The sequence below is a fragment of the Anguilla rostrata genome, chromosome 16 (assembly GCF_018555375.3).
Source record: "Anguilla rostrata isolate EN2019 chromosome 16, ASM1855537v3, whole genome shotgun sequence".
Lineage (NCBI taxonomy): Eukaryota > Metazoa > Chordata > Actinopteri > Anguilliformes > Anguillidae > Anguilla > Anguilla rostrata.
Genome location: NC_057948.1, coordinates 27,002,794 through 27,029,264, shown reverse-complemented (window position 1 = coordinate 27,029,264; position 26,471 = coordinate 27,002,794). Strand labels below are relative to the sequence as shown.

General features: G+C 45.7%; 1 protein-coding gene across 1 annotated transcript; it reads left to right on the top strand.

Annotated features, from left to right (window-relative positions):
• Positions 1–609: 609 nt before the first annotated feature.
• Positions 610–24,490, top strand: wtip (WT1 interacting protein). The gene is made up of 8 exons (XM_064312473.1): positions 610–2,926; positions 10,421–10,522; positions 18,518–18,585; positions 20,216–20,278; positions 20,646–20,776; positions 21,245–21,296; positions 21,427–21,495; positions 22,447–24,490. The coding sequence occupies exons 1-8, from the start codon at positions 1,411–1,413 to the stop codon at positions 22,603–22,605; spliced, it is 2,160 nt and encodes a 719-aa protein (XP_064168543.1). The 5' UTR covers positions 610–1,410; the 3' UTR covers positions 22,606–24,490.
• The last annotated feature ends 1,981 nt before the right edge of the window (positions 24,491–26,471 follow it).

Below are 26,471 nucleotides of genomic sequence, written 5' to 3'. Positions count from 1 at the left end.
TATTGCACATTGATTGGAAACTATATTGCCGCAACCATTACCTGCCACCAGATGGCATAGCGCAACATGATTTTCTCCCCTCATAACAGAAAGCACAACGTACAAAATGGACTATAATGTCTTACGTGTATGTTTGCTTAAATATCTGAATACTTACCCATCGGCCTACAACAACAGTACTAAAGGTTAAGTGTGTTGAAGTGTCGGCTCTGCACATCTTCAGCCTAAGGATAGTACAAATTCCCTGCAACAGATTTAGAAGGCTTAAGAGTTTCTTTTTTAATGTATGAACCGTTTAAGATGGGCATCACCTTCCAGTGCACAATTACAACACTTTTACGGTAGAAAACTTAAAAGGAACCCCTCCCGAAAGTACAACTTAAATGGATTGTGGAGTGTTGTTTACTTACTAGACTGCAATGAACGTTTAAATTAACCTGTTCGTGATGTGTAGTAATTTTTTGGTGGTTTGCCTAAATCAACTTCAATAATGAACATATTTAACACCGTTTATGAGTAGCTATATACAATTGTTTAGCTTTCTTAGTTGACCCCATGATCACGGGCGGACCTCAGAGACCGGTGGAAGGCGCAGTGTAAGTGAGCACCGTTCATTGACCATTCTGGCACTGAAACCCAGGAAAACAACGCGGTTCTCAGACCGTTTGTTTGTTGTTATTTTATTGCTGCACTGCACTCCGTTATGAATCAAATGTAACCATTATAAGAATAACAGTAGAAATGCGCAAGGGTGTTACACGCCCACATCCCATCATCTAGCGCTGAGAGTGCAGGAACATGCTCTCGGAGCGAAGTAACTCTTTTTGAAAACTCGGCACCCCCTAGCCGAGCTGGTTGCGATCATTGTTTCGCTCCAGCATTAACTACATTCCAAAGAGACGCAGCACACCTTGTCTCCTTCCCCGCATTCCTTCCACATAAATTAGTCCTTGGTATTGTATTGCATTATATGCAGTCTTGTCCGAAGATGCGATTGAGGAGACCATTTGTACTGTTATTACCAGTGGGTAAACAATTTATTTGTGCGCTATTTAGAAAGCAGTACGCAGGAAATTTTACATTATTGAAGAAGCCAACGATGGAAAATTCCTCCGCGCAGCGCGCCATTGACTGTAAAGACCTTTCAACTTACCAAAGACTGAAATTGACAAACGTCTTCTGTCGTGGACGCAACTATTTGTTAACTGATACTTTTTTCGAAGGCGAAAGTCGTGCAGCATGTTAATATTACGGGGAAATGGGTACCACGCGTGAAACAGTTGGCTATGTTTTGATTAAGCCTAAATTTATTGTGATTTCCATGTGAAGTGAAATTGCTACTAGCGATCTCAAAGTCGATAGTTAGCCAGCGCACGTCTTCTGCCAAACTTATTTCTCGGGAGCAAAAACATGGATAAGAATGAGGATGATCTGGGACTCAGGGCAAGTAAATTCATAGAGGATTTGTCTCTTTACGAAGTGTACCAGGATGGGATTTACAGTGGACGAAGGGACATGGTAATTAACCCGGATTTGGATTTTTCGGCCCAAATGATTCCTGACCAGAAAAGTAAAAGAATGAACGGTGGTGGTCCTGTGCCTCACCAACAACCCCATACCTTTGAAAATTACCCGGCGCCTGGGAATAAAGTTTACAACGCGGCCCTTGTTCGCCCTGTGATTGGTAATCGAGCGCTTCCTCTGGATTTTTGCACTTCTGAGAGGGATGCAGTTTATTGTGAAGATGGCCATTGCACCAAATCCGAAGTTGCCTTGCCGTGTTACACCGGTGCTACCGAACGACACAGGAGGTACTCGGTGGAGGTGCAGGGGCACAGGTACAGTACAGGTAGCGCATATGATGGAGTGGTTTTGAACAAGCACGGACTTTTCCCTTCTTTCCCCAGCAACAGAAGCAACAGTGTCTGCGTAAGTACCAACCAGGACAGCAGGTACAATGCGACCAGCCCTCGGTCGAGTTTAGCTTCTTCCATGTCTTCGCAGGAACACAGCAAGCATGCAAGCCCTAGGTCTAGCATCAGCAGCCCGCGTACTAGCCTGGTGGTTCCTGGTCAAGACAAATACAGCAGTCCCAGATCCAGCCTGGTGCAGTATGAAGGGACCAGTGCACTTAGCCCGAGATCCAGCTATGCAAGCACAGCCAGCGACACTAGTAAACATTCCAGCCCAAGGACCAGTTTGAACAGTTACGACAGCGGTAGTAAACCCAGCAGCAACCGCACCAGTGGCATTAGTATGGGATACGACCAAAGGCATGTCAGCCCGAGGTCCAGCACTGCTAGCCAGTACTCCTGTACCACTAGTCCCCGGTCCAGCTACTCCGATTCGCGGTACATGCCTACTGGAAACCATGAGCATGAGGGTGCAGCGGTGCACGGCATGCCAGTGGCCAGCCCCCGGTCCAGCATCTGCAGCCAGGACGGCAGTGGTAGACCGGGGGCAGTGGCTAACAGCGTAGTGAGCCCGCGCTCCAGCATTTCGAGCCACAGTTCCAGGAGTTCTCACAGTTCAAGGGGCTCTGTGAGCACTTTCCCTGAGCTCCAGATGCCCTCGCCTAGATCGTCAGTGTTGGGTCCGGGCGTACAGGAAGATACAGTAGTCCGAGATTTTGGCGACACTAGCGGTGTTCAGAACAGAGTTAATCTTCAGCTCTCGCCTGTAACACAAGAACCGCAACAGCAAACAGCACAAACGGGATTAAACCCAGAGATGGCCACGGGTGCTCCAGCATCTTTTAATTACGGGAGCGCCACCACGAATTCGGCCTCTGCGCAGAAGTTCAAGCTGCCTTACCAAGTCACGCCGTGCCGTGACAGTGGCCCCAGCCAAGCCGAAAGAAGGCTCGAGGCGCTTACATTGGAACTCGAAAAGGAGCTTGAGATGCACATGAAGAAAGAATATTTTGGTAAGTGAAATGTTTGAAAATGGATTCATGCTTGAATATGTATTGCATAATGTTGACATTCACAGTGGTTTGTTGCAGGGCTAGATGACAGGTCGTGGTCTGGCCATTTTGTTGTCTGTACCAACTGGTCCAAATCATCTGTTGGATACCATGTTTTTTGTGTGGAGTGTGAAGTAAAGAAATGGGACCTAATCTGGTCCATGTGTGATTTTAAATCATTAATTCAGGTGCATACTGATGCTTTCAAAAGTAGTCTGATGACTCTCTACGAGTTCAAGCTTTAAAAAAAAATCCCAAAAACAAATCCCATGATTTTGCCTGAGGAATTTTTATATTTGTTTCAACTAATTAACAGTGTAAGGACAGTAGTTCACATATTTGCTGAAGAAAACATGATTTGTCTAAATGTAATTTAATATTATTTATATACAATTCTCTGTAATATAGTACAAGAATGGAACTAGTAAGTAGTCATTTCCATTATTACTAGACATCAGCTAAAACAAGGGAAAATACTGAACTGTTTTCAGCCACCCCAAACTCTAAGTGAACTCAGACTATTTTTTCCTAGTTGGGTAAATAATAGTCTGAAACTGAAATTCTGAGATTTGTTTAAATCCCAGCGAGACGGTGCTAATTCCCTGGCAAGGATCTTCAGCTAACTGGAGCATTAACTTCTCACCCTCTTTGTCCGTTGCGCAGCTGACCACTGATTGGCCGGAGGAAACGCCAGGCCGCAGCATCCTGGCTATTGCCCAATGGCCATGGGCTTGCAGTGCTTTTTTTGGGAAAGCTTGGTCACTGCCTGCAATGTAATAGGGAGGTCCAAGCTCTATCCCAGAGATGAGACTTGCAACATATAATCTCACCACACTGATTATGCACTTCACATGGTGTTGGAAAACATTGTTTTTCCTGTGCAAATTAAAGAAACAAGAAAGAAAATATTTTTCAGTTAATTTAACATTTGACGTGCATGCTCACTACTAACAATTTCTTCACATTCCTAGTTGTCAGGTTCAAAGTATTGGCCCTGAGTGGTACCAAGATGGATGTTTGTTAGTCAAGGGAGCAGGTGATAGTTGAGCAAGCGCAGGGAAGCTTTTCACATCAAGCTAAGGACGCTCAGCCCGTCTTCGTAGTGACGGCAGAGAGATTGATGCACGAGGCATTGAGGCCACCCCTGCTGCACATTGTCTGTCGCTCCCTCTCCTCTGTCTGCTGCTCTCTCTCTCTCTGTCTGTCGCTCTCTCTCCTCTGTCTGCTGCTCTCTCTCTCTCTGTCTGTCGCTCTCTCTCCTATGTCTGCTGCTCTCTCTCACTGTGTCGCTCGCTCTCCTCTGTCTGCTGCTCTCTCTCTGTGTCTGTCGCTCTCTCTCCTATGTCTGCTGCTCTCTCTCACTGTCTGTCACTTGCTCGCTATCTGTCGCTCTCTCACTGTCTGCTGCCCTCTCTTGCTGTCTGCTGCTCTCTCTGTCTGTCGCTCCCTCTCCTATGTCTGCTGCTCTCTCTCACTGTCTGTCACTTGCTCGCTATCTGTCGCTCTCGCTGTCTGCTGCCCTCTCTCGCTGTCTGCTGCTCTCTTTCTGTCTGTCGCTCTCTCGCTGTCTGCCGCTCTTTCTTTCGCTGTCTGCCGCTATCTCTTCCTGACTGGTCCCTCTTATGGTATCTGCTGCTCTTGCGCTCTCTGCCACCGTCTCACAGTCCTCCTGTGGATAGTGTTCATTGTTGTGATTTGCTGAATGGCTTGTCGATCAGCAGCTGGCCGGTGGGGGGACCAAGCTGCGGTCCAGAGCGAAACCCACCCCCCCAAATAGCCCCTTCATTAACCAGCCAGTGGGGTGTTGGGGTGCTGCAGACATTTGGCACGGGATCTTGGCTCACTGGGCAGACAGGGTTGATGGGGGTCAAGTCTGATTACCCGCTTGGAATAGTAATGGCAGGAACCATGAAATGCCTTTGCCTGAAACATGGTTACGGGTGAACCTTCCGTATGTAAATATTAGAAATGACTTTAAATGTGTATATTTTCCTGGTCAGATGTCCACAAGACAAGCTTTGGGATGTTTTTGCATTGAGCAATTGCTTTAAAAAAAGTTTGATCCCACCTGGGCTGGATGGCAATGCTTTGTTCTCCAAGGGGAACAGTAGTATAGACAGTCAGCCCAGTAAAATCCTCATGCTTTTAGTTTGAATGTGTGTTCCCTTGTGTTTTTCATTAGGTAGACCTTATTTATAAAAAGATAAAAAGCTTTTCATAGACATTTAACACACGCACGCACACACAAACACACACACATATCCATTAATCCCTCATTTTGGCCCTGTACTGGACATCCTGTACTCATTCAAACCCAGGGGATTTGTTCTCTGCTTTAAATTATGTACAAATTAAAAGTTTCCAGTTCAGCTTCCTCTCGTCTCTCATGTAAATACTGACCACATCCTTTTAGGAAGGCATTTTTGTCTTTGGAGAAATGGTTTTTGAACTTATCTGAGTATGAGTTGGCACAAGTTCCTAAGGAGTTTCCTTAACTTGTAGAGTGTGGTCTGTTTTGACCAAAGTTTCCATGTTTCCATTCCCATGCAAGGCATTGAACATATAGCTTATTTTCTTTGTTATTTTTTAACTTTTTTTTTTTAACATTCAGTTCAGCCACAGTGCTTTGTGATCTGTAATGGGGTAAGTCCAGGTCAATTCAGTACGCTTTTGGGGCACATCAAATTTAACCAAAATTACACTCCTTACGATCCTTATTAAGGGAGATGTGGGCAGACAAAGTGTGGGCAAATTAGCCTGATTTCATGACTTTGACTTGGCATATCTACATTACTATAGGTCATAGAGAAATAGTCAATTTATCATTTTAAATGTCTTTTACATTTGTGCTATGTTCACCCCAAAATTAAAGGTAGCAGAGTTATGAGTGATTTTAATATTTCAGTTGGTGCGAAGGTATTATTACTGGAGTGGTATCACATCACTAATTCCTTACAATGCTGTTGAACATGATCAGTGCTATCAGAAATAGTCATACACATGCAAAAATTTCAATGCACTACCTTCTTAATAGACCCTTCTTGATATGTGCTTACTTCAGGAGTCAGTGCACTTTGTAAGCATTAGAATTTATGTTGTGGTTGAATATGATAATACTTGGTGGCTGGGCTGTGTTGAAGAGACCATGCCCAGCACTGGAGAATTGAGATCGAACATCTGCATCCCCATGGACCATCTCCATTGTACCTGTTCCCATACTGCCCTTATACACTTGTGATGGAAAAACAAGATGTGCTGCTGGTGGTGGTTGAACCGTTCATGGCAGCTGGATTGACATGTACAATGTCGAGCAGAGACACAATCTGAAATTGAGAGTTTAATACTTGGGCGTTTCTTATTTCTGGTAGTTGTTTTATTTCATATCCATTCTGAGTTTCAATAAAGTCTGCTTGCCTTCTCTCTGATTGGATGATTCCTTCTCTCCCTGGGTGAATGATGTATCTTCACTTGGTTTGCATTGGCTCAGTTTTTATATTAGACTGGCTAGATTTGGGCTTCATTTGGAGATTTTGCCTTGAGGCTGACACTCTTTCTTCCACATCAGATTTTCCAATTACAGGTTTTGATGATCAGGCTGTATTTTGGTTTTCTGTATTTTAGTCTTAGTTGAGTTGCAACTCCTAATGGGTATCCTCCAGGGTGACTTTCAGAGCTCCATTTGCTGTTCTTTCTTCCATTTTATTATGGTTTTTTGCTGAGTGGGTGTTTTTGTTTTTGTTAGTTCCTTAGAATCCTTTGTTTTTGTTTGGAGGAACATGAAAGACACTGCTTATTGACTCAATACATCAAGGAGGGCCCATCAGGAAGGTAGTGCATTAAAACTTTGCATGTGTATGACTATCTCTGTTAGCACCGATCATGTTCAACGACATTGCAAGGAATGCATGATGTGATACCAATCCAGATAAGTAGTGATATCTTGGTAATGACTCAGAAACCCAAGACCAATTTTTTGAAGGTGTTGATGACATTATAACCTAACCATTTCCCTATGACCTATAGTAATGTAGATATGGCAAGTCAAAGTCATGGAGTCACGCTAATTTGTCCAAACTTTGTTAACCGATATCTCCCTTAATAAAGATCCAAGTGTAATTTTGGTTCCAGGGGTTTCTTGTAAGACCGAGTAAGCATGCCAAATTTAATTAATGTCTGTGAGAACATGGTCCAAAATAGTGTTGAATTACCCAACAGGTGGTTAACATTGCTTTATTTTGTACAAATGTAAATAAATTTCACATGGATTGTAAAAATATACATTAGCCCACATTTTGGGAAGGCCAACTGAAAGGGAGAGCTTTTAGCAAGCAATCCTGTACCCCTCAGCAGTGTGTCGGCACCGAGTCCCTCAGTAATTAGGCGTTGGCAAGAAGTACAGGAGCTCCCAAGTCTGGATTTTCAAATTCTCCTTTGTTGCTTTTTATCAGCCGATCATGAAGGACGGCCTTTGATTGGGCCAATGGGGAATCGGGGCCTGTGTGTGCCGGGTGACTTTCTGCAGATATGTGGGGCGTGGCTTAATATGCCAAAGTGCTGTGGTTTCAGTCTGCAGTGAAGTGGTGCCAGTCCGTCAGCTCGCTGGGTTACAGGCATATTTATTCTTGGCTGAAGCCTCAAATTTGCAGCTGTGCCTAAGCTCATACTGCCGCCTATTGTCTGCTGATGCCTTGGTGTTTTCCTTTGTGTTGACATCAGCTGGGTTCATGTGTGGGCTTTAATGTAACGTAACGCCTGTACGTTACCATCGTGCCATTGAGCTCACAGCATTGTACAGAACTCAGCACTAGAACATTTGAGAAACATTTTCAACATACAAATGTATACATGAATAAGCATAAGTTTTAAATGGAATGTTTTTAAAAAGGTTTCTGACTAACTCAAATTGGAAATGAAATAGTTGAGGCATTAGACCTCATTTTTGTCATATTCCAAAACTAAATTGACAGCTTTGGGATCCTGGGCGCCAGCCCGGTCTTTGAGTCTGCAGTTTGTAATGGGAAGCGCTTAGTCATCAGCCTAATTCCTGGTCATGCTGCTTTGCCTTTCCCTCTGCAGAGGCATTTATCTGTGCTGCAGTACCCATGACTGACTGACTGATGATCCATCATCAGCCTGTTGATCTCAGCAGGATTATTACTGCCTTAAGACTTCTAACAGAAATGTATTCATTTTGTTACATATCACTTTTGACAAAAATGCACTGGAATGCAGTCTTCTGAACTTGCATTGCTGCCACAGTCAACACTGGACTGGAGGTCCATCTCTGCATCAAAGACTTGTGATTTATCTAGATGCCACACCCAGGAGGCCCCAGTTTGTGTCAGTTTTTACACTGGTATCCTTTTTCAAATTCTGCTAATTCATTTGCTACTGAAGGTACCTTTTACAAAATGTCTATAATGTCGTGCAAGTTCCCGAGCACACTCTCCACAAAGGAAAGGAACCTGTCCATTGTGAAGCACAGAAAGTCGTGAGACCACGGGGATCGTGGGGATTTGTCCTGACTCACCCCTCCGTACTGTGGTCTGAGTCACCTTTACTGATTATGACCTGGTGATTCACCGCCGCCCACTGAACCGGAATTCTCTACCGTCCTGCTTTCACACTCCAGAAAGTAAAAAAGAAAGTATCAGGTGATAATGTGCAGGCTAATCCACTTTGTGGTTTGAAAACAGTCTTTATTTGGGTATTACCGTATTCGGTCAGGTCAGTCATATGAAAGATATCTTGTATGGGGAATTTTCTCTCCACCATTTGTGTGTTTTATTCCCACTGGGGTTTTTTAAATTTTACTTAATTATTATTTTTTTTTTTTTTGAACCCCAGGTGCTTGCTTTTTGGTGGTTCAGACAGGGTAGTATTCACAAAACATCTTAAGGCTAAAAGTGACTCCTAACAAGCCGATTTAGGGAAAACTCTTTAAAAATAATGGCCGTGCCAGTTCTAAATTTAGGACTTTTTGGTCTAAGAGTAATTCACAAAGCATTTTAGCACTAAAACCAGCTCCTAAATCTGCGAAAAGTTAGGGGTAGTCAAGAGGACTCTTAAGTCACCAAGAACAAATCACAAACAGTCCTAAAATGTGTGCTGCCGCCAATCCGCCTCATGAACAGGTCAGTGTTTTAGAAACATTCAATAACGTTGAGCTTTTAAAAAGATATCTCCTCAATCGTAAGGGTATTAAGATTATAGTTAATCAGGGTCACAATCACCAATAAACACAATGCAATACCAGCGGAGATCGAGGTTTTGACAACTCTTTCTTGCCCACATGTGACATGCAGCCATGAAGCACTGCCAACTGTGAATATCTGTGTCATCTGACAGTAGAATATTACACCACACAATAAATGGTGTCTGCTGACCCCACATTGTGTAGTTGGTGCTATAAATGGGACACGTGTCTGAACTATTGCAACCATCCCAAGATGAAGACGTGTTCGTCAACGACGTTGTCGCCAAGTGGCCGGGCTCAACACATGACTCCCGAATTCTGGAGAGTGGCCTGAGGCTGCTGTTTGAGAGGGGTCCTGTTCCAGCTGCATGTCATTTGGTGGGGGACAGTGGCTGTCCCTGCAGGACTGACCTTACTGTAGATGGACATAATTGGCTTAATGTCCCATTACCTACAATCTCTGCCCTTGCCTGCAACTGCAAAGAATAGGCTACCGGTATTTCTTGCATTCCTCTGTGGTTCTGGATAGAAGTGGGAAAGCTGCATTTATGTGGAAGCATATGTTCCCATGCTTCTTTCTTGGCCTTTGAAGTGATCCTGACTCAAAATTTCCCTTTAATGATGTCCTTCCTTTCATGAACGACTTGGGCACAAAGTGAAAACTGCTGTTGTGTCCAGTTTGGTTTTCAGCCATGGATTAATCTACCCTATATAGTTAAAATGCTGCTGTTTAAATGTGTATTTCCTCATTTTTTACGAGCTGCCAGACATAAAATAAAAATCTTTATCTGAGTACAGCGACCTGATTTGTACCTCCCGCTGGAGTATTTCTATGATGAATTTGTTGACATTTCCTATCAACCAATCACTGTGGGAATAGTAAATTAGCTCATTCATGAAACATGATGTCATCCATAGCAACGAGATTAACCTCAACCATTCTCTGAGCTTATGAGTTCTCTCCATTCCTTAGTAAAAAGCTGGTCTCACCAGCTTAGGTTTTAAGCGGAAACTCTTAACCAGGAACTTTTAGTGCCTCTTAGGAAAACTCTTAGTGGTAAGATTAATTGTTGTGAATGTCCCCTCATCGTTTTTGCCCTGTTTAGTGATCCCACTGTAAAGCATATTTGTGACAGTGCCTTTGGGAAAGTGCTGTACAGATCAAATTGAAGTGAAGTGAATGGAAATGGAAATGAATATGTCTAAAATAACAGAAGCCTGTGGTGCTCTGCTAACCTTGCTCTTGCTCTCTCCTGCAGGTATCTGTATCAAATGTGGGAAAGGAGTTTATGGAGCCAGCCAGGCCTGCCAAGCGATGGGGAACCTGTATCACACCAACTGCTTCATCTGCCACTCCTGTGGTAATTACTCTACTCAGCATTGCTTTTTACTTGCCCGCCCCCCCGCCCCTTCGCTGGCTGACTGGACATGGCTGTGCTTGTGTGCCTTGCATTACCGGAACACATGTCTGGTCTCTTCATGTGTTGCATTGATGTGGTATGTGGCTCTATTGCTTGACCACGGAAGAGATAGGAAAGCCGTTTGATCTTCTGGTGCCGTGGCTGTTTGTTTGGCCGTGTCAGAGAAAATGTGAAACATCTGTATTTGGTTTTTCATTTACAGTGAGCCTGTAAGAAGAGGTGTTTGCAGTGTTAGATTTCCCTTGAGTGCCCTGTGTGTGTGTTGCACGTGGGTGCGCATGTGCGTGTGTCCACAGGCCATTAAAGGAAAACTAACTTTAATATCCATTTTAAGCCACTCATTTAATTTGACTCACTCGGAAGACTGACATACTCTAAGTGCTATGAACTATGTTATTCAAAAAGACTGTTTTTGTCCTTTGTTAGCAACATTAACTTATTCCATCGAAAGTGAGGAGTCTCCCCCTCATTTGATTCTGAATATTTATTTTCTTGTTTATTTAACTGATGTGGACTTCCTCAGTATTGATTATTCACAATAAGTATTAAATATTTAGCTTGGTGGGTATTGCATGATCTTCAAAACGTTCATTGCTTGACATAATCATAGTATGCTTGATAGTATGCTGCGGGGACCACATTTAAGTGTTTTCAAAAGACGGCTAGTCGTTATGGTATCATAAATTTAATCTTAAGCTTTAATCTTTTTTTTCATCTTTTATAATGGAATGCAGTAAGGGCCTTTCCTGTGTTTTTCCCTTAACGTTAGGGGCGGCACTGGGTAATTTAGAGGAGGCGTACCGCCTTTCCCATAAAGCACTGGGGGAAACCCTGGTGTGTGTGCGTGTGTGTCTGTGTGTGTGATACTAAGGAGGAAAAATACAGCTAGTTACCAAACTCCTGCTCTTATATTTGAAGTCTAATACAGACTGTTGATTTCTGTGTTGGACGGGTAGATTTATCTGTGTGTTGGATACAAACACCAGTGTGCCTTGGTTCTTAAACAGTGTGTGTAATAGGCTAAGTGCTATAATGTAATCATTACTCTTAAAATTCTTGTTGCCCTTGCTGCAGGAAAATGTAGCCTGATTAACTGTATGTGAGACATCGTGATTACACCAGACCAGCAGGCAGCGTTCCTGTGGCCGTCCTGGCTGTGCCATGCTGCTTCTCCTTCACTCAGGCCCTGCTGTGGGTCCTACTGCATCCACCCTTGCTGTCTCCATCAGCAGGCAGCGCCAGCGACCGGCCCGTGTAGCCTAGTCTCTCTCTCTCTGAAAGCTTTAGAAGCCCCACAAGCAGGGAAAATCCACCCGGGGGCTGCGAGCGGGGCCACCAGCTGGCGTCTGTGTTTATTTGGCTAATAAGCTCCTGGGTGCAGTCTGAGGGATTGTGTGAGGGGAGCTGGAGGCCAGGGGGGGTTCCTCTCCACTCCTGTTCCCAAAGCAGTGCTCTGATCTGAGGAGAGTCCTCCACTTCTGGCCGTCTCTGACCCATTCACTGTGTGCCCTTCCATGTGTTTTATATCAGACATTTGATGACGTTGAATCCCACTCATCTTCTCTGGATTGATTACAGCCATGAACAGAAGGGAGGCATTGGTTACCAGCATAGTTTCTTCTTTTTGCAGCACATGCAGTTTGGATGAATTGTGCTTTGATCTGACAGACGCGACTCTGATCTTAACATCAGAGCGTTGACCCTCCTGAGGATGGGTACTTGGCTTAGGCCCCGTTCGAACCCGCGCTCTTCATCCTGTGCTTGTGGCCTGCAGTGTGGGGTGGGGAGCTCCTGCTCTTGTTAGCATTTGCTGTTCATGGGCAGCAGCAGGTAGAGCCTGAAGGTCATGTTTGCATTGCAGTAAAAGGACAGGAATGCTGCTATCAACAACCTCCACCCCCCACTGTCCTCCCATAAAGCTCATTAGGCGCAAGCCATGAAGCGCTCCAGGGCTGCTTATCACTGAGAGCAGGCCGTCCATGGGGCCTGTCCATACACACACACACACACACACACACACACACACTTACCTACAACACACACACATTCACACACACAACAGGTACACACACACAGACACACACGCACACTCACACACTCACTCACTCACTCTCTCATGCACACACTGTACTGTGCTCCAATTGTAGGAGCATTTGCCCCTTAGAATTTAAGAGTGGTAACTGGAAAAATAATTTAGGAGCACATCAACTAACTGGGATCCATTAGTGTGCTCCTTAACTTTTCAACTTTGGAGCACATGTGATCCTTGAAAAAAAAACTGTTAGTGCAGAGCCCTGGGTTGTGCAGATTTGGCCGTGTGATGGACGGTAGCCTGGGCACAGGCCTGGGCTGTGTGGAGGGCAGTTGGGTAGGGGGGACTGCAGTGGAGCTGCCCTTATCAGTGGAAGCCATAGACCCAGTGAGTCATTATCCGCAGCTCTTCCAGGGCATTAGGCCGGCATCCTTCCCACCGCACTCTGCAGGTGATAAAGGCTCGTTTGTTCACTGCAAGAAATGGGAGGAGCGGAGGAGGGGAGATGAGGGGAGCGGAGGAGAGGAGAGGGAGCTGTTTTACTGGCCATTTTTAGTCAGGCCATTCCACAGACGTGTGGCACAGCTCACGGTGTGCTGTAGATTTACACTCCGTGCACGTTTGAGATAACCGGCGTGCATGGCTGTTAATTGGATTTATGCACGCCGATATTTAGACAAGGACCGAGGCCTGAATTTGTGATTTGAAAACAGTTTTGGGGCGTGCGACCATTAGTTTGATCTCTGTTTATAATTTCACAGCCGTGTTGAAAAAAGAGTTTGTTTGATCGAGGTGAATCAGTCGCAAGGTTTGTGTAGTTTTAAAATGCAGGTAATCATTGGACTGCGGTTTAATGCTACGCAGCGGGGGCGGGTCCAGGAAGGCAAGCCTCTGTAGAACATAATGGGTTTCCCCCTCTCTCTGGTCCTATCAGTGAAACCCAGCACACCCATCCCTCAAGCAGAAAGAAAGGCCCCTGTCAGGGGTATAGCCCACGCGAGAGAGCGTCTGTGACAGGCTAGGGGCCAAAGCAGCTTCTGCAGGAGAGCTGGGGAGGTTGTTCCGGACTTTTCCGCCCTCAGCTCATGATGACTGCTTGATCTTGTGTCTCGGTAAAGCCCTGTACGTGTATTTAACCCCAGTTTAGCCCTTTTAATCTCCATTACAAGTGTGCCGTGCCTCTTGAAATGTGACACGGGCTTGCTGAAATCTTACCTCAGACATTTTAGGTTGTTGTGCGTGTCAGGTGGTCATCATGTGACTACGGCAGTGTTTACCCTAGAATATTTTTCAGAGCCTGAGGGCAGGGTTGGCAGATTTAGGATTTGTCAAAACCAGGCACCATACACTCACACATGGACGAAGTTTGTATTTGTTGGGATTTGTTGTTTTTGTGCAGATTCTTTGATACTGATCATAGAACTGTTTGCTAACATTTGTTAGCTAGGGCAGTATTTGTGTAACACTAGCTAGCTAGTTGTTTATTTCAGAGGAGTTGATGCAGTAATATAATGTTGGAATATTGAGTGTTATGTTCAACCTTATGGCTTTAATGCACATGAACACAGTGACGTTAGGCTGTAATACAGTGCAACAAGACGTAAAGACAGGGACATTGCGGACAGAGACATGAGAAAACATTAAATATCGGAAATTTTCTTTCTCTTCGAGAAACCTTGGAGAAGAATCAGTAAAGATGAAAAAGCCAGCGTGTCTCCAGTCCTTTCCTCTCCATCATTATCCCATCAGCTCACGCTGTCGCTCCACAGTGTCAGAAAGGGTCTCTTTCATCACGTCAACTTTCCCAGGCAGCGACACCGAGGTTGACTCACATTTCAGAACAGCGCCACACAGAGGTTCCCAGGCGCAAATGATTTTATAACTATGTATGATTTTTAATGGTTATGTGACATTATTTTTTTAAGCAAAAAACTTTGTTTGTTGGCCTGGTGGGGGTTCTCGTTGGCCTAGCGGTCTGCCAGGCCTGTACTGTTATGGGGGAAACACTGTATTGTGAGCCGTTACAGACTGCCAGTGGATTCAATTACAGACTATCAGGATGGAGATTTCTGCCTGTTCCTGCTCTCTCAGGGTTTATAATAATTGTGGCGCTGCTAATAACCTTTTAAAAATGCCTGTTCAGCAGCGTACCCCGAGACAGCTGTGTTCTGTCAGCTGTTTCCTGTCCAATCAGGGGGGCATAAGTGCACAGTGAAGAATGTACTGAGCTGTGGAGAGAACATGTAGGTTTAGTGAATCCTTCATCTGTCCACAAACACCTACCTCTGCAAACGGCAACCATTAAACATTATGAGCAGTGGGACATTAAAATGATTTTCCACAGTCTAGGTATGTGTCATTTTCTGTAGGTCAGACATGTGCTTGCGTCGTTCTGTTTTTAAAGTGTTTATTGTAATGGACTGTTTTTGAAATCTCACATTTAATCCAAAAAGCATCAGACCAAATCAGTAATGTTATAAATATGCTCAGCTTGTGTAGGCTTCATTATGTATACTACCTATTATGTATATTACCTTTTGTAATCGCTGAGGGAAGAGATACTGATGTCGCATGGCTGAATTTGAAGATCCTCTTTCATTATAAAAGTTTTGCGTCGTTTCCTTTGGCCTTTAATAAAGTATTTCTCGTGAAAATGCAGCACCTGACTTCGGTCATTGTTTTTACTGAGAGAACCAGGAGCGTTATATAAATAATGGACCGTATAAGGTATGATCAGTCGGTCTCATTTCTCCTCATCACACTGATTTGCATTCATTCATGAGTTTTGATTGTAGTGTGCTTGTAGTTCATGAACATTTTTACATGTAGGACCTTACTGCCAAATTTGCGCACACGTTGTGACTTTTTTCAGGGCCTGTCCATTTTGTTTCTAGGTAGGCTAGATGGGATCTTAGCCTGTCAGATTAATGCTGGATTGTGGTATGTGCTGTCATGTGACCTCAGATTGCTCTAAATGAAAAGGACTTTCCTGAATCTATGTCAGGAAAGCGTGTTGTCGTTTTCTTGCAGTAAAGGAAATCCAGCTGAGTTAATGGAGGCTCGGAGGCGGCAGCAGTGCTCGTGCTCCTTGGCTGTGGCTGGATGTGCGGGAGCATTAGCGCCCTGTGAATGGCTGTTCCTGTTCAGGCATGAGGGCCCATGGTGTGATTGAGCGGCTGAGATGAGAACATCTCTCTGGAGCCCCCGGGCTAGAGGGGGCGGGGGTGGGGGGGTGCAATTCTGTTTTTCACAAACTTTTTTAAAACTTACCCGAGGACTGAGCGCAAGCACCTCAGCCCGAGAATTCAAGTGGCAGGAACTCGCGGCTTCATTTTGTTTACGTTTCTTTAGCCTGGTAATGGGTTTTTAAATAGATACTGGATTTTAGCATGCCTAGCTTAGCGCCTCTGCCAGGAAGTGGGGCTGCCGCTCCCTCGTCTGAGAGGCTGGTTTTTTAGTTCATCTGAATCAGATTACCTTTTCTGATTTTTCAGTGTCAGGTCACGGCATCTGTTATTCAGGGGAGTCTGTTGTACGCAGGTGGGAACGGCGTTACCTGTACTGGGAGCATGCGGCCTGTCGGCAGTAGGTGTGAGTTGTATAACAGTCCGGCTGTTCTTTAAGCAGAAGCGTAAATCAAAGCCGGTATTGTAGTCCTGTTGTTATTTTGAGTGAGTTATGTGGCCCACAGTAACAAGGACCGCACTGTCTTTCTCTCTCTCTTCCAAACAATAGCCTTTTCTGTTCACTCGTTTCCTTTATTGTGATGAGCGCGGTGTTGTGTGATGATCCGCGGACCGCCGCCGTCTGCGCGCTTTAGCGGGTGACCCGCCCTGCAGCGGAAAGACCACGCCGGGCCTCTCCAAGCCTTTGTTCCTGACAGGAGCTGGTTCTCCAGGTGAAAGAGGAGCTGGGAAATGCGGTCCGATCAGTCGGTCCACCGCTTGGTGACGGATACGGACACTGTTAAAGGGCTATCCTGCCCCACGGCCGTCTGCTCCTCTCGGGCTCAGCCAATCCCCTCGAGGACTCCACTCCACACTTTACTTCCCCCAGTGTCTGAATGACATACGCTCTGCAATATGTTCCTACTATTTAAATCTATTTCTGTTCATAGGTCTATATGTGAGTCTTATGGGAGTGGTGTCCATGATTAAATAACATTTTCTTTGATCGGGTATGAACTGGAACAAAAAAGAAGTGCTTTCTGCCAAACAATATATGTCCATCTGTTGAGTATATTGGCAACTTTGAGTCAGTGCAGTAGACTTCTTTTTGCATTAGCAAAGCACATCGTGAGGTTTTTATTTCATCTTTAAAATGGCAGTTAGGAGAGCTGAAGCACCTTACGAGGAGAAATGCGTCCAGGAGACCTGTCGTGCCAGGCCGCCAAAACCCCAGAGAAATTCCGGGCGGGCGCAGCCGTCCCCCCCCTGACAAAGGAGAGGGAGAGGAGCAGCCGGCCGGCCCCTCCCTGCCGCTGAGCTTCCTGGGCGGGGGATGAATAGGACAGGCCGGTGACCTCAGGCAGAAGGAATGTCCCTGTTTGCACAGGCCCTCTGCTCCGTTAGGAGCAGCTCCTCCGCGGCGGCGCTGTGTTTACCTCCCAGGCCCCGGGTGTCTCCGTGTCCTGCGCGGCTCTCGCCCGCGCGTAGCCTCGGCGCGGCGCGCTGTCTGCTGGGGTACGCCGCCGCGGCCGGGCCTGTCACGGGTGAACGTAGGCCCCGGGGTCATCCGGTCGCGCGATGCTTTACTGCCTGCAGGGCCATGCGTGCGGTGGAAGGAAAGACTGGCTTCAGGCATTAGAAAGGTGGTGACAGTATTATGTGCTGCGACAGCGGTGTTGGAATATGCTAAAGTGCTAGCGCTCTGGCAGTATGTGTGACGCAGTCTGCAGAGCAGCTCACTCTGAAACCATACGCAAGTCCCCCACACCGCTGGGGGCTTGAGCACCTGCCACAGCATCAGGAGCCCTGTGCTTCGCCCCCTCTGAATACAGCAAAAAATAGGCTATGCAAGGGCAGACTCTTTATTACAAATAAAACGTGCTGCTGCTACTGGGGAGCTGCATGTATTTCTGTTAGCATGTGCAGTGATTGCAGAGAAAAGTGATAGGCAGAATCGCAGTAAAATGGACTATGTTATAACAATATAAAAATTAATCTTAAATGTGTGAAATAGCTGCAATCATAATGATGGATTGTACGTTGTTGTGCAGGTGGAAGCATAAACCATATAAAAAGAGGCAAGCTACCATATTAAACTTAGTATTGCACATTTGAGAATACAGAAAATAACTATGCACATCCAAGCCTTAGTAGGCCAGGTGCTGGATAAAGAGTGCAATGAAGAAGAAGGAAAATGTCAGCCCACTGGAAAATTAAAGCTCCCTGTTTTTATTGCAAAATTTCGACCGCAAAATTGACTTGCCCGACGAAGACCATTTGTGGTGAAAACGTTGCAATGAAAACAGGGACCTTTCATTTTCCGGAGTGCGGATATTGTATTTCATATTTAAAGTATTATGAAAACACAGCCCGTCCCTGTTGAAGGGAAAGTTTATCAAGAATGTGTAAGCATCTGCTCCGAAAATCTTAAAATTTGCTTTGTGAATTTTTTTAATGATTATGTTTTTCTTTTGGATATTACAAATACTCAAATTTTCTCTGCTGATTGTGTTTTCTGAGATTCCTTGGGCAGCCTTGGAATCGGGATTTGAGAAGGTGCCAGGTCAATTTGTAATGTCAGTCTGGGATGTCCTGTAGCGGACTGGCGTGCTTTACGGGAAGGGCGTCACATGATTTAATTCCCCGAGCATGGCCTCCCTCCGTTAATGTCCTCTGTGATGATGCCGCATGGCAGGACGTGGCAAAGATGTGACTGCCTTCCATTTTGTGTTTCAGGGAGGAGACTCAGAGGAAAGGCTTTCTACAATGTTAACGGCAAGGTCTACTGCGAAGAGGACTTCCTGGTGAGTCTCGCTGTGAATAATGAATAAATGCAAATATTTGGCTGTCTCTCTAAGCCACAACAACCTCAGCCTCTCACTCAGCATTGCTGCATAAGCCCCTGGGAGAAAATGCAGACTGTACACATTATGAAAATCAGTCGAGGAAAAGAGTGTTGATACACAGTATTAATGTAAATTACAGCACTGTCCCCTTTGAGGCCCAGAAGGACTTCATTAGTCTTGTGTAGCTCTAATGATGAAGAGCAGTGGCTAGAGAGTGCTTTGAGCAGCAGCTCCTCAAAGCCACGTTTCTGTCCACTCTGTCTCCACTGCTATATCTCACAGAAATACATCCAGCATACGCGTTTTCTCTTCTGCTAAACATCTTGAGTGTTCAAATGTTTTACGGCAGCTGTGCTTGGGGGTAATAGAACACCGGACTGCAGTTCCGTGCCCTCAAGCAGTCCGAAAGGAAGCCTTGATGTGCGCCAACCATTTTATAACTTAGTGCAGAGACGTCAACGAGAAACTACATTTTACTTTCTGAATGAAGCATCAAGAGACTTTTTGTATCAGCAGGGTTCAGTCTCTTTGATACTGAGAGTGCTAATTGTTGTGTTAAGAATCTTAAGTAAGTTAATGTGGTCAGAGCATATGTCTGCGGTGATTGTGAACGCCCTAAAGGTGTCCAATGTGACGGTGGTCTACAGAGGTTGGACTCTGACTGGACATCAGTGAAGAGCTCGTTAAAAGATTGACATACGCATTCAGTGAAAGCATCAGTAACTCAGTTTACTGAGTGGAGTGGAGCTGTTTATACTGCCCATAATGTAAGAAAAGAAGCATTGTTGCTGGGATAGTGAATATTTTTGTTGCCTGAAACAAATGGAAAGGCACTGGAAATGACTGTGAGGGCATTAAGCATGGAGAAAAAGCTATGTTTCTGATCGGTGTCTCCTGGAGGAAAAATGTGTTAAAATGAGTTAAGTGTGGGAATTGATTACTTCATGAATATTTACGAATCACGATTCTTTTGGATTTTGTGGTCATATGGTCAGTGAGACAAAGCAGTGGTCCTGCCCCCAGCTCATCTCCCCCACCCTGCCCCCAACCCCTTCCCCCAAAGCTCTGTCATCGAGAGGCTGGCAGATGGCGTGTGTCTGTGGGGGACAGGATGGCAGAATTAGCCTCTGGTTGAGCACCATGTCCACCTGCTCCTCCTGTCCGGCTAGGTCAGAGCCCCAGGGTCAGTCTCCTCACGGGCGCTCGGGCTGAGGGGGAGGCTCGGGAGTCTGCTCCTCTGGGATCACTAAGGAAGATCAGCCTTCTCCTTTTTCTCATGTCCGCTGGCCATGCTTTCATCCCCATCAGCGTGTACGTCACAAAGTGGCTGCTCCTTCAGGCTTTGAGCCAGACTAGAAAATAGTGGCAATTTTCAGATGGGCAAACGTAATTAGTATTAAGAGTGTTTGTGAACATAAGGGTGTCAACGCCCGCTTTGACCATCATTGCAGAGTCAAAGAGCTGATGCATTTTACCCTGAAGTGTTTCCGATCACTGCATTTGGTAGTGAAGTACGTTTTAATGTTTGAATGAGTCCTTCATTTCATTCCTAGTGAACACATTCCTAGTGTTGATCTCTCTCCCACAGTACTCTGGGTTTCAGCAAACAGCAGACAAATGCTTTGTGTGTGGCCACCTCATCATGGAAATGGTAAGACCTGTTAAAAATTATGTAATAAATTCCCTTATGTTTTTTGCACAAACTTCCTTGTTGACATTTGGCATAAATAAAGAGTCCATTTTAATACAATTAGAAACAGTGTTCTGTACTTGTAATTCTTCCAACTTGTCAGATAAATGATTTTACTGATGTACTCCAGACTGCCAGATTTCAGGCTGTTACTGCTTTTAGCCAAAGCATACAGTCATAGCCTGCTTCAGTGGAGCAGCCTGCCGATTTTACCCACCCTTCTGTTCCTCTTTTGGAGGATCCCATGGAAGTATGTGCACCTCATGAGCGCCCTGTGTTTAAATAAAGCCCCCCCCTCCCCGTCTGTGTCCCCTCCCTGTGCTGGCAGATCCTGCAGGCCCTGGGGAAGTCCTACCACCCCGGCTGCTTTCGCTGTGTGGTGTGCAGCGAGGGCCTGGATGGGGTGCCCTTCACTGTGGACGTGGAGAACAACATCTACTGTGTGAAGGACTACCACACGTAAGAGCAGAGCGGAGCCCAGCACAGTCCCTACTGCAAGCATGCACACACGTGCATATACATGTACACGCATATGCACATCGCATGCACAGACACACACACGCACGCGCACATATACACACGCATATACACACTGCGTGCACACACACACACACACGCATATTCATATTTCAATGAGCTGTATGTATCTTATTGTCTCAACATTGTCTTTATGCTAATTTATTTGTGCTTCTTGGTTCTGGACTTTTTTAATGGAGTACTCATAGCCAGCTTTTGGCCTCTTCTCTTTAATTAGATAGTTTAAATAAATGCATATGTGTACAGATACATGCACAGTGATTCTATTCTGTATTTATTCCACCTTTCTCAGTCTATAACCTGCAAAGTAATATTTAACTGTAGGCTTGGTTTCATGTTATCCACAATACTGAAAATGTGCTTCAGTGACGTCTTTATTTGTTTTTGTAGGGTTTTTGCCCCCAAATGTGCCTCCTGCAACAAGCCCATTCTACCCGCCCAGGTAATTTACCATTAACGACCTCAGGCTTTCACCGCTGACAATAACATTATAGCTGCAGCACATTCCCCTCTGCGGGGGGCCACACAATGGTTAACTCTGAGAGTCTGTGTGTGTGTCTGCGTCCTGCCAGGGCTCTGAGGAGACCATTAGGGTGGTGTCCATGGACAAGGATTACCACGTGGAGTGCTATCACTGTGAGGTGAGTCAACACTCCCTGTCTCTGTAAAGACTGTACTGTCATGAGTCCTGTGTGTCTGTCTGTGTTTGTGTGTACGTGCGTGTGTGTGTGCGTGTGTGTGTGTGTGCGTGTGTGTGTGTGTGTGTGTATGCGCGTGAGTGCATGCGTGCGTACGTACGTGTGCATGCGCGTGTGTGTACCTGTGTGTGAGCATGTGTGTATGCGTGTGTGTGTGCGTGTGTGCGTGTGTGTGTGTGTGTGGTGTGTGTGTGTGCATGTGTATGCGTGTGTGTGCATGCGTGTGAGTGCATGCGTGCGTACGTACGTGTGCATGCGCGTGTGTGTACCTGTGTGTGAGCATGTGTGTATGCGTGTGTGTGTGTGCGTGTGTGTGTGTGTGTGTGCGTGCGTTGTGTGTCTGCCAGCCCCTCAGCCCTCTGTGGGACACACAGAGTCCATTAATCATTGGCCAGGCACATTCCAGTGTTGATCCAGCAGACAGAGGGGGACGTGGCCCGTGTCTGAGGGGTTGCTGTTTAACCCTAAACCCTAACCAGCGCTTTGCATTCCAGCCACACTCTCCGTTCTTTGCTCTCTGCTGTCCCTCTGATCTTTGGAATGCTAAAATCACCCCACGCCACTGGTTCCCTCCATTAAGGCCGTTCTGTTGCCCATTAAAGATCCACGTTTCAGTGGAAACAGTTCTTTGGAAACAAAAAGCTGCCTATGGGAGTCTTATCAAGTATCGCTTTATAATTTGACGCTATTGAAAATCAGTGTTTTTTCATAAATTTTCATGGTTATGTTTCTTGTGTAATGCGGCTCTGTGGCAGCATATGAACGGCCATGATTCATATCTGAGCCCTGTCCTTCTACACAGATGTATTGATTGGTCAGTCCTGGTATCCATGTTGCATAATGCAGTCTGTCTAAACGAGCTCTGCTCTCTCCCCGTCCCTCTCTGTCCCCCAGGACTGCAGCCTGCAGCTCAATGACGAGGAGGGCCACCGCTGCTACCCTCTGGAGGGGCACCTGCTGTGCCACAGCTGCCACATCCGCAGACTGAAGGGCCAGGCGGCCCCGCCCCCGCACCCGCCCCCCAGCTACCCCATGCACGTCACGGAACTGTGAAGGGGGCGAGCGGGCGTGGCGAAAACTCGCCAGAGCAGGCTGAGAGAGATAGGGGGGGGAGAGAGAGGGCAAGATGCTGGGCATCGAGAGAGCAGCCGGGGGGGGGGGGGGCACGACCAGGTGGCCCTCTGTCCCGCCCAAGACGAGAGAGAGGGGGGGAGAGTGAGGGGGACAGGGAGGGGGAGAGGGGGAGCGACTCACCCTGTGGAAGAACCTCCTGCTTGCACAAGAGTTGCTGACGAGGCTCTCGGGCCTCTTTAAAGAATACTGCTGTGAAGCCCATCCCATGGCAGCGAGACCCGGAGTGAGAGAGGCAGCAGGGCATCCCCTGCAGGCCGAACGCTGGTCCTGCGCCCCCCCGGCCCTTCCTGTGCGCAGACGTGCGCTGTGACGCGTTCGCTGCTCTTCCTGTGCGCTCACAGTACGCCGCGTGCACCGTGACTCCGGCAGGCCGCGGCCGCACCTCTTCACGTCCGGACCAGCCGCGATTCGGGAGTCTTGCACTTAAGAGAGGACTGCTTTCTCATTCCTTGCCCCTCCCCCGACCTCCTCCACCCCCATGGTACACAGTAGTCCAACTACTCCCCTATTGGCTATGCAAGGAACCTGTACGTCGGTGTGCACCTCCGCAACATTCCATGCACTGTGTCCCCCTGTGCAGCTTCTCAGACGGTCAGGTCTGTGACACTTATTTCCACTGCCATTAATTCCACTTACCATGCCTTCTGCAAACACCAACGTTAGCATCATAACATGACCGTGAAATATTTACAAGCAGTGTCTTAATTATGTTGGAACGACAGTTTAGGTGTACATAGATTGTACAGTTTGTCTTTATCAGAATGTTCCGCTTAATAAACTAGAACTGTAGTGGTCCTTTCTGCACACGTTATTTAAAGAGTCGGAGGCTAAACTGCGTATTCATGGAAAGATGTGTTGCTTTGCTGTCTCGGTCTACTGTGTTGCATTGCAGAAGTGCACCGTGCTTCTTTATCCAGAGGCTGTGGGCCAGGGTCTTCACTGCTGTGGGCGTTCAGGATGACCTGCCAGCCTCTGCATTTGCTCTTAATGTATTCGAGACACTGGCTTGGTCCAAGGAGAGAAGGCTAACGCTACAGATTAATGTGAAGCTGCCTTTATCTTTCCTCTATACATAACCCTTAAAACAGCGTAGCAGTGCAGGTTACTGACGAGGCTGCGTGTCGAGCGTTTGGCAGGGCCCACCGGAGGAGAGGGGTCCATGCGGTAGTCATTAACTTTCGAGTGGAACGGAGGATGTTTCGGGCAGCCCGGAGATGCTCGTACCACCCGGAGAGGGGGGCGGCTGGACCCGGGGCCCGAGGGTCTTCAGCGTTTCATTTACGAGCGGTCTTAATTTATTCACTCTGCTGGCCTGGGTCTGCCCTGCCGGGACGGAGGCTGGTGTGCTGCCGGGACACGAGAGCACAGAGCCCCCCGCCCCCGCCCTCACTTCCACCGCTTGCAGAACAGCTGGTCTCTGGCAAGCCTCAGACGTCGGGGGTGGGGGGGGGGGGGTTAAAGTACTACTGAATTTGAAGAGCCCCTTGACTGCTGCAGTAAAGCTATGAAAAATCACACGGGAAGGAAAGTCAGAATGATTTGATTCAGTTTTTTTAAATCAAGTTTGATTTCAAATGCAAATTTTGAATTAAGTAAAATGGTGCCTACCTTTATTTTTTACTTTAAGAAAGAGCATGTGAATTGTTGTATGCTCACAATTCACGTTTTTGACATTCCAAACTTATTTTAAAGGCAGGCTTGAAATATGACTTCAGTTGAAAAATCTTTATTATGTTGAATGCCATGAAAAAAGTTGTCTCATTACACGACCAGAATAGTCAAACATGAACCATTACTTTTTTTTTTTTTTAAATCAACCCCAATAAGGTTCATTCCCACATCAGGATGGCATTTTATTTAGAATGTATGTTGGATTCCTGTTGTAAACCATGTGACTAGTTCACCTGTACAAAAAAATCTAGTTTCGTTCCATGTACCCATCAGAAATCCAAACGGAAAAAGTAGCAAGTTTCTCTCCTGTAAGTAGATTTTAAAAAGCGCATGCATTACAGTCTTATGTATTTTCAGTGTTTTATTCCCTAGATGGTGAAAAAAGACAGAAAATGTAGATTTATTTATCTAAAGATCAAAAGTTTAAAGTTATTTAATGTGTTAAAAAGTCAGAAGTGTCATTTAACCTTAGATGATATAATCTGCTTTTTTCAATAAAGATGTTTTGTAGTTAACTTAAGCCAAGCATGCATTGTGTTTTTTTGTGTGTGTGTGTAGTTGTGAAGTAACTGACACGTTCATAGCTTCTGTTTTTGGCTAGTTACCAGTTCTTTTAAGTTGTTTGAGAAAGAAAGCCAAATCAACACAGAAAAGAATTGCCATTTTTCAAAACCATTTTACGGCTATATGTGCCTGTTCACACTTATTTATGGATTTAGCAGATCGAACCATTTTTCAGTTTTATTGTTTAAGGGGTTAAACTCATAGACTCCTTTCTCAGACTGTTGCACCCTTCCCTTGCTGTCTGCGGATTGTTTATATCAGAAGGGTATCGCGCCAGCATCAGAGTTGGTGTTATTATGGAGTGTAATTGGATCGTAGCACGCAGGTTTACAGTAAGTCATGTGATCAGGGTCCCCTCTGAGACCGGCTTGCACCCTACCCTGATGGCAGATACCGCAGTCCCACTGGCACTGAAATACTACTCTGCAACACCGTGACACGTTTCTCTCTCCTCCTTTCTGTTGCACAGAACAGGCTTGTAATGGATGCCATAAGAGCTCCCCTGTAACACTAGCCGTGAATCACGATTCAGACACGTCTCTGATGCTGGGCGAAGGGCTGTTTCTGTCTGTCTGCATAACGGGGATGTCATTGGTTGATGGAGCGTCTGCATTTTCTTTACTCCTCTTCCACTGTGCCTTCAAAGCCCACGGGTGCCCTGCAGAACACACTTCCTATTCTGTGTCTGCTGTCTGGCGCAGATTTCAATGAGTCCCCAGGAATTTATAATACACCCACACTGCCTCATTGTGTCCATTTATTCCCCTGTTGTTATTATTTTATATCCACACTGAGCTATGAGAAGTACCATATGGCATGTGAACTGAGTCTGACTGTGTGTATTTTCAGGTGCAAAAAATACCAGAGTCCCCTGTGTCTCTTTTTAAAAAAAAAAGATTTTTTATAAGTGATTTCTATTACACAACGTAGGAGTCTGTTTAAGGATGTGAAATGCAAACAGTCCATGGCAGGGGTACCTAATTAACAAACATTAATATCATCTTTGTGTTAACTGGGGCATGCGACTACATCCGTTTAATTTAATCTGTTGACTCATAATCCCTAACTACTATCAGCCTTATATAAGAGTTGAAAACAAGCACAAACTGTATTTTAGGAACAAGGAGAAACTTCCTCCTTCATTGTTTATTGGCGGCAGAGGTGTAATTTTGCCAGTGCTGTTGTTACTGGATATGTCATAGTATTACGTACGCATTTCATCAGAGTTGAGTCAGACGTGGCTTGGAAGTCATTTTTCCTTCCATGTGATTTTAACTGAAATTCTATAGCAAAAGATCACCTTATAGTGGTTTTGTGAAGTTTTCTATTTTGTTCTGCAGAATAATAAGAGAAAAATAAATAGTGATCAGAAGAACAGTAGTATGGACACAAGCCTTTGTGAATGGTGCACCAAATGCAAGAATGAAGAGAACGTGGAGGGACATGACCAAAACAGGGGTCATGGATTTATTCTTCTGGATAAACAGCGTTCGACTCCAGAACCAAGTGCCGCTTGCGAAGTCCGGAGGTTACCCGGAGTGGAATTCAAA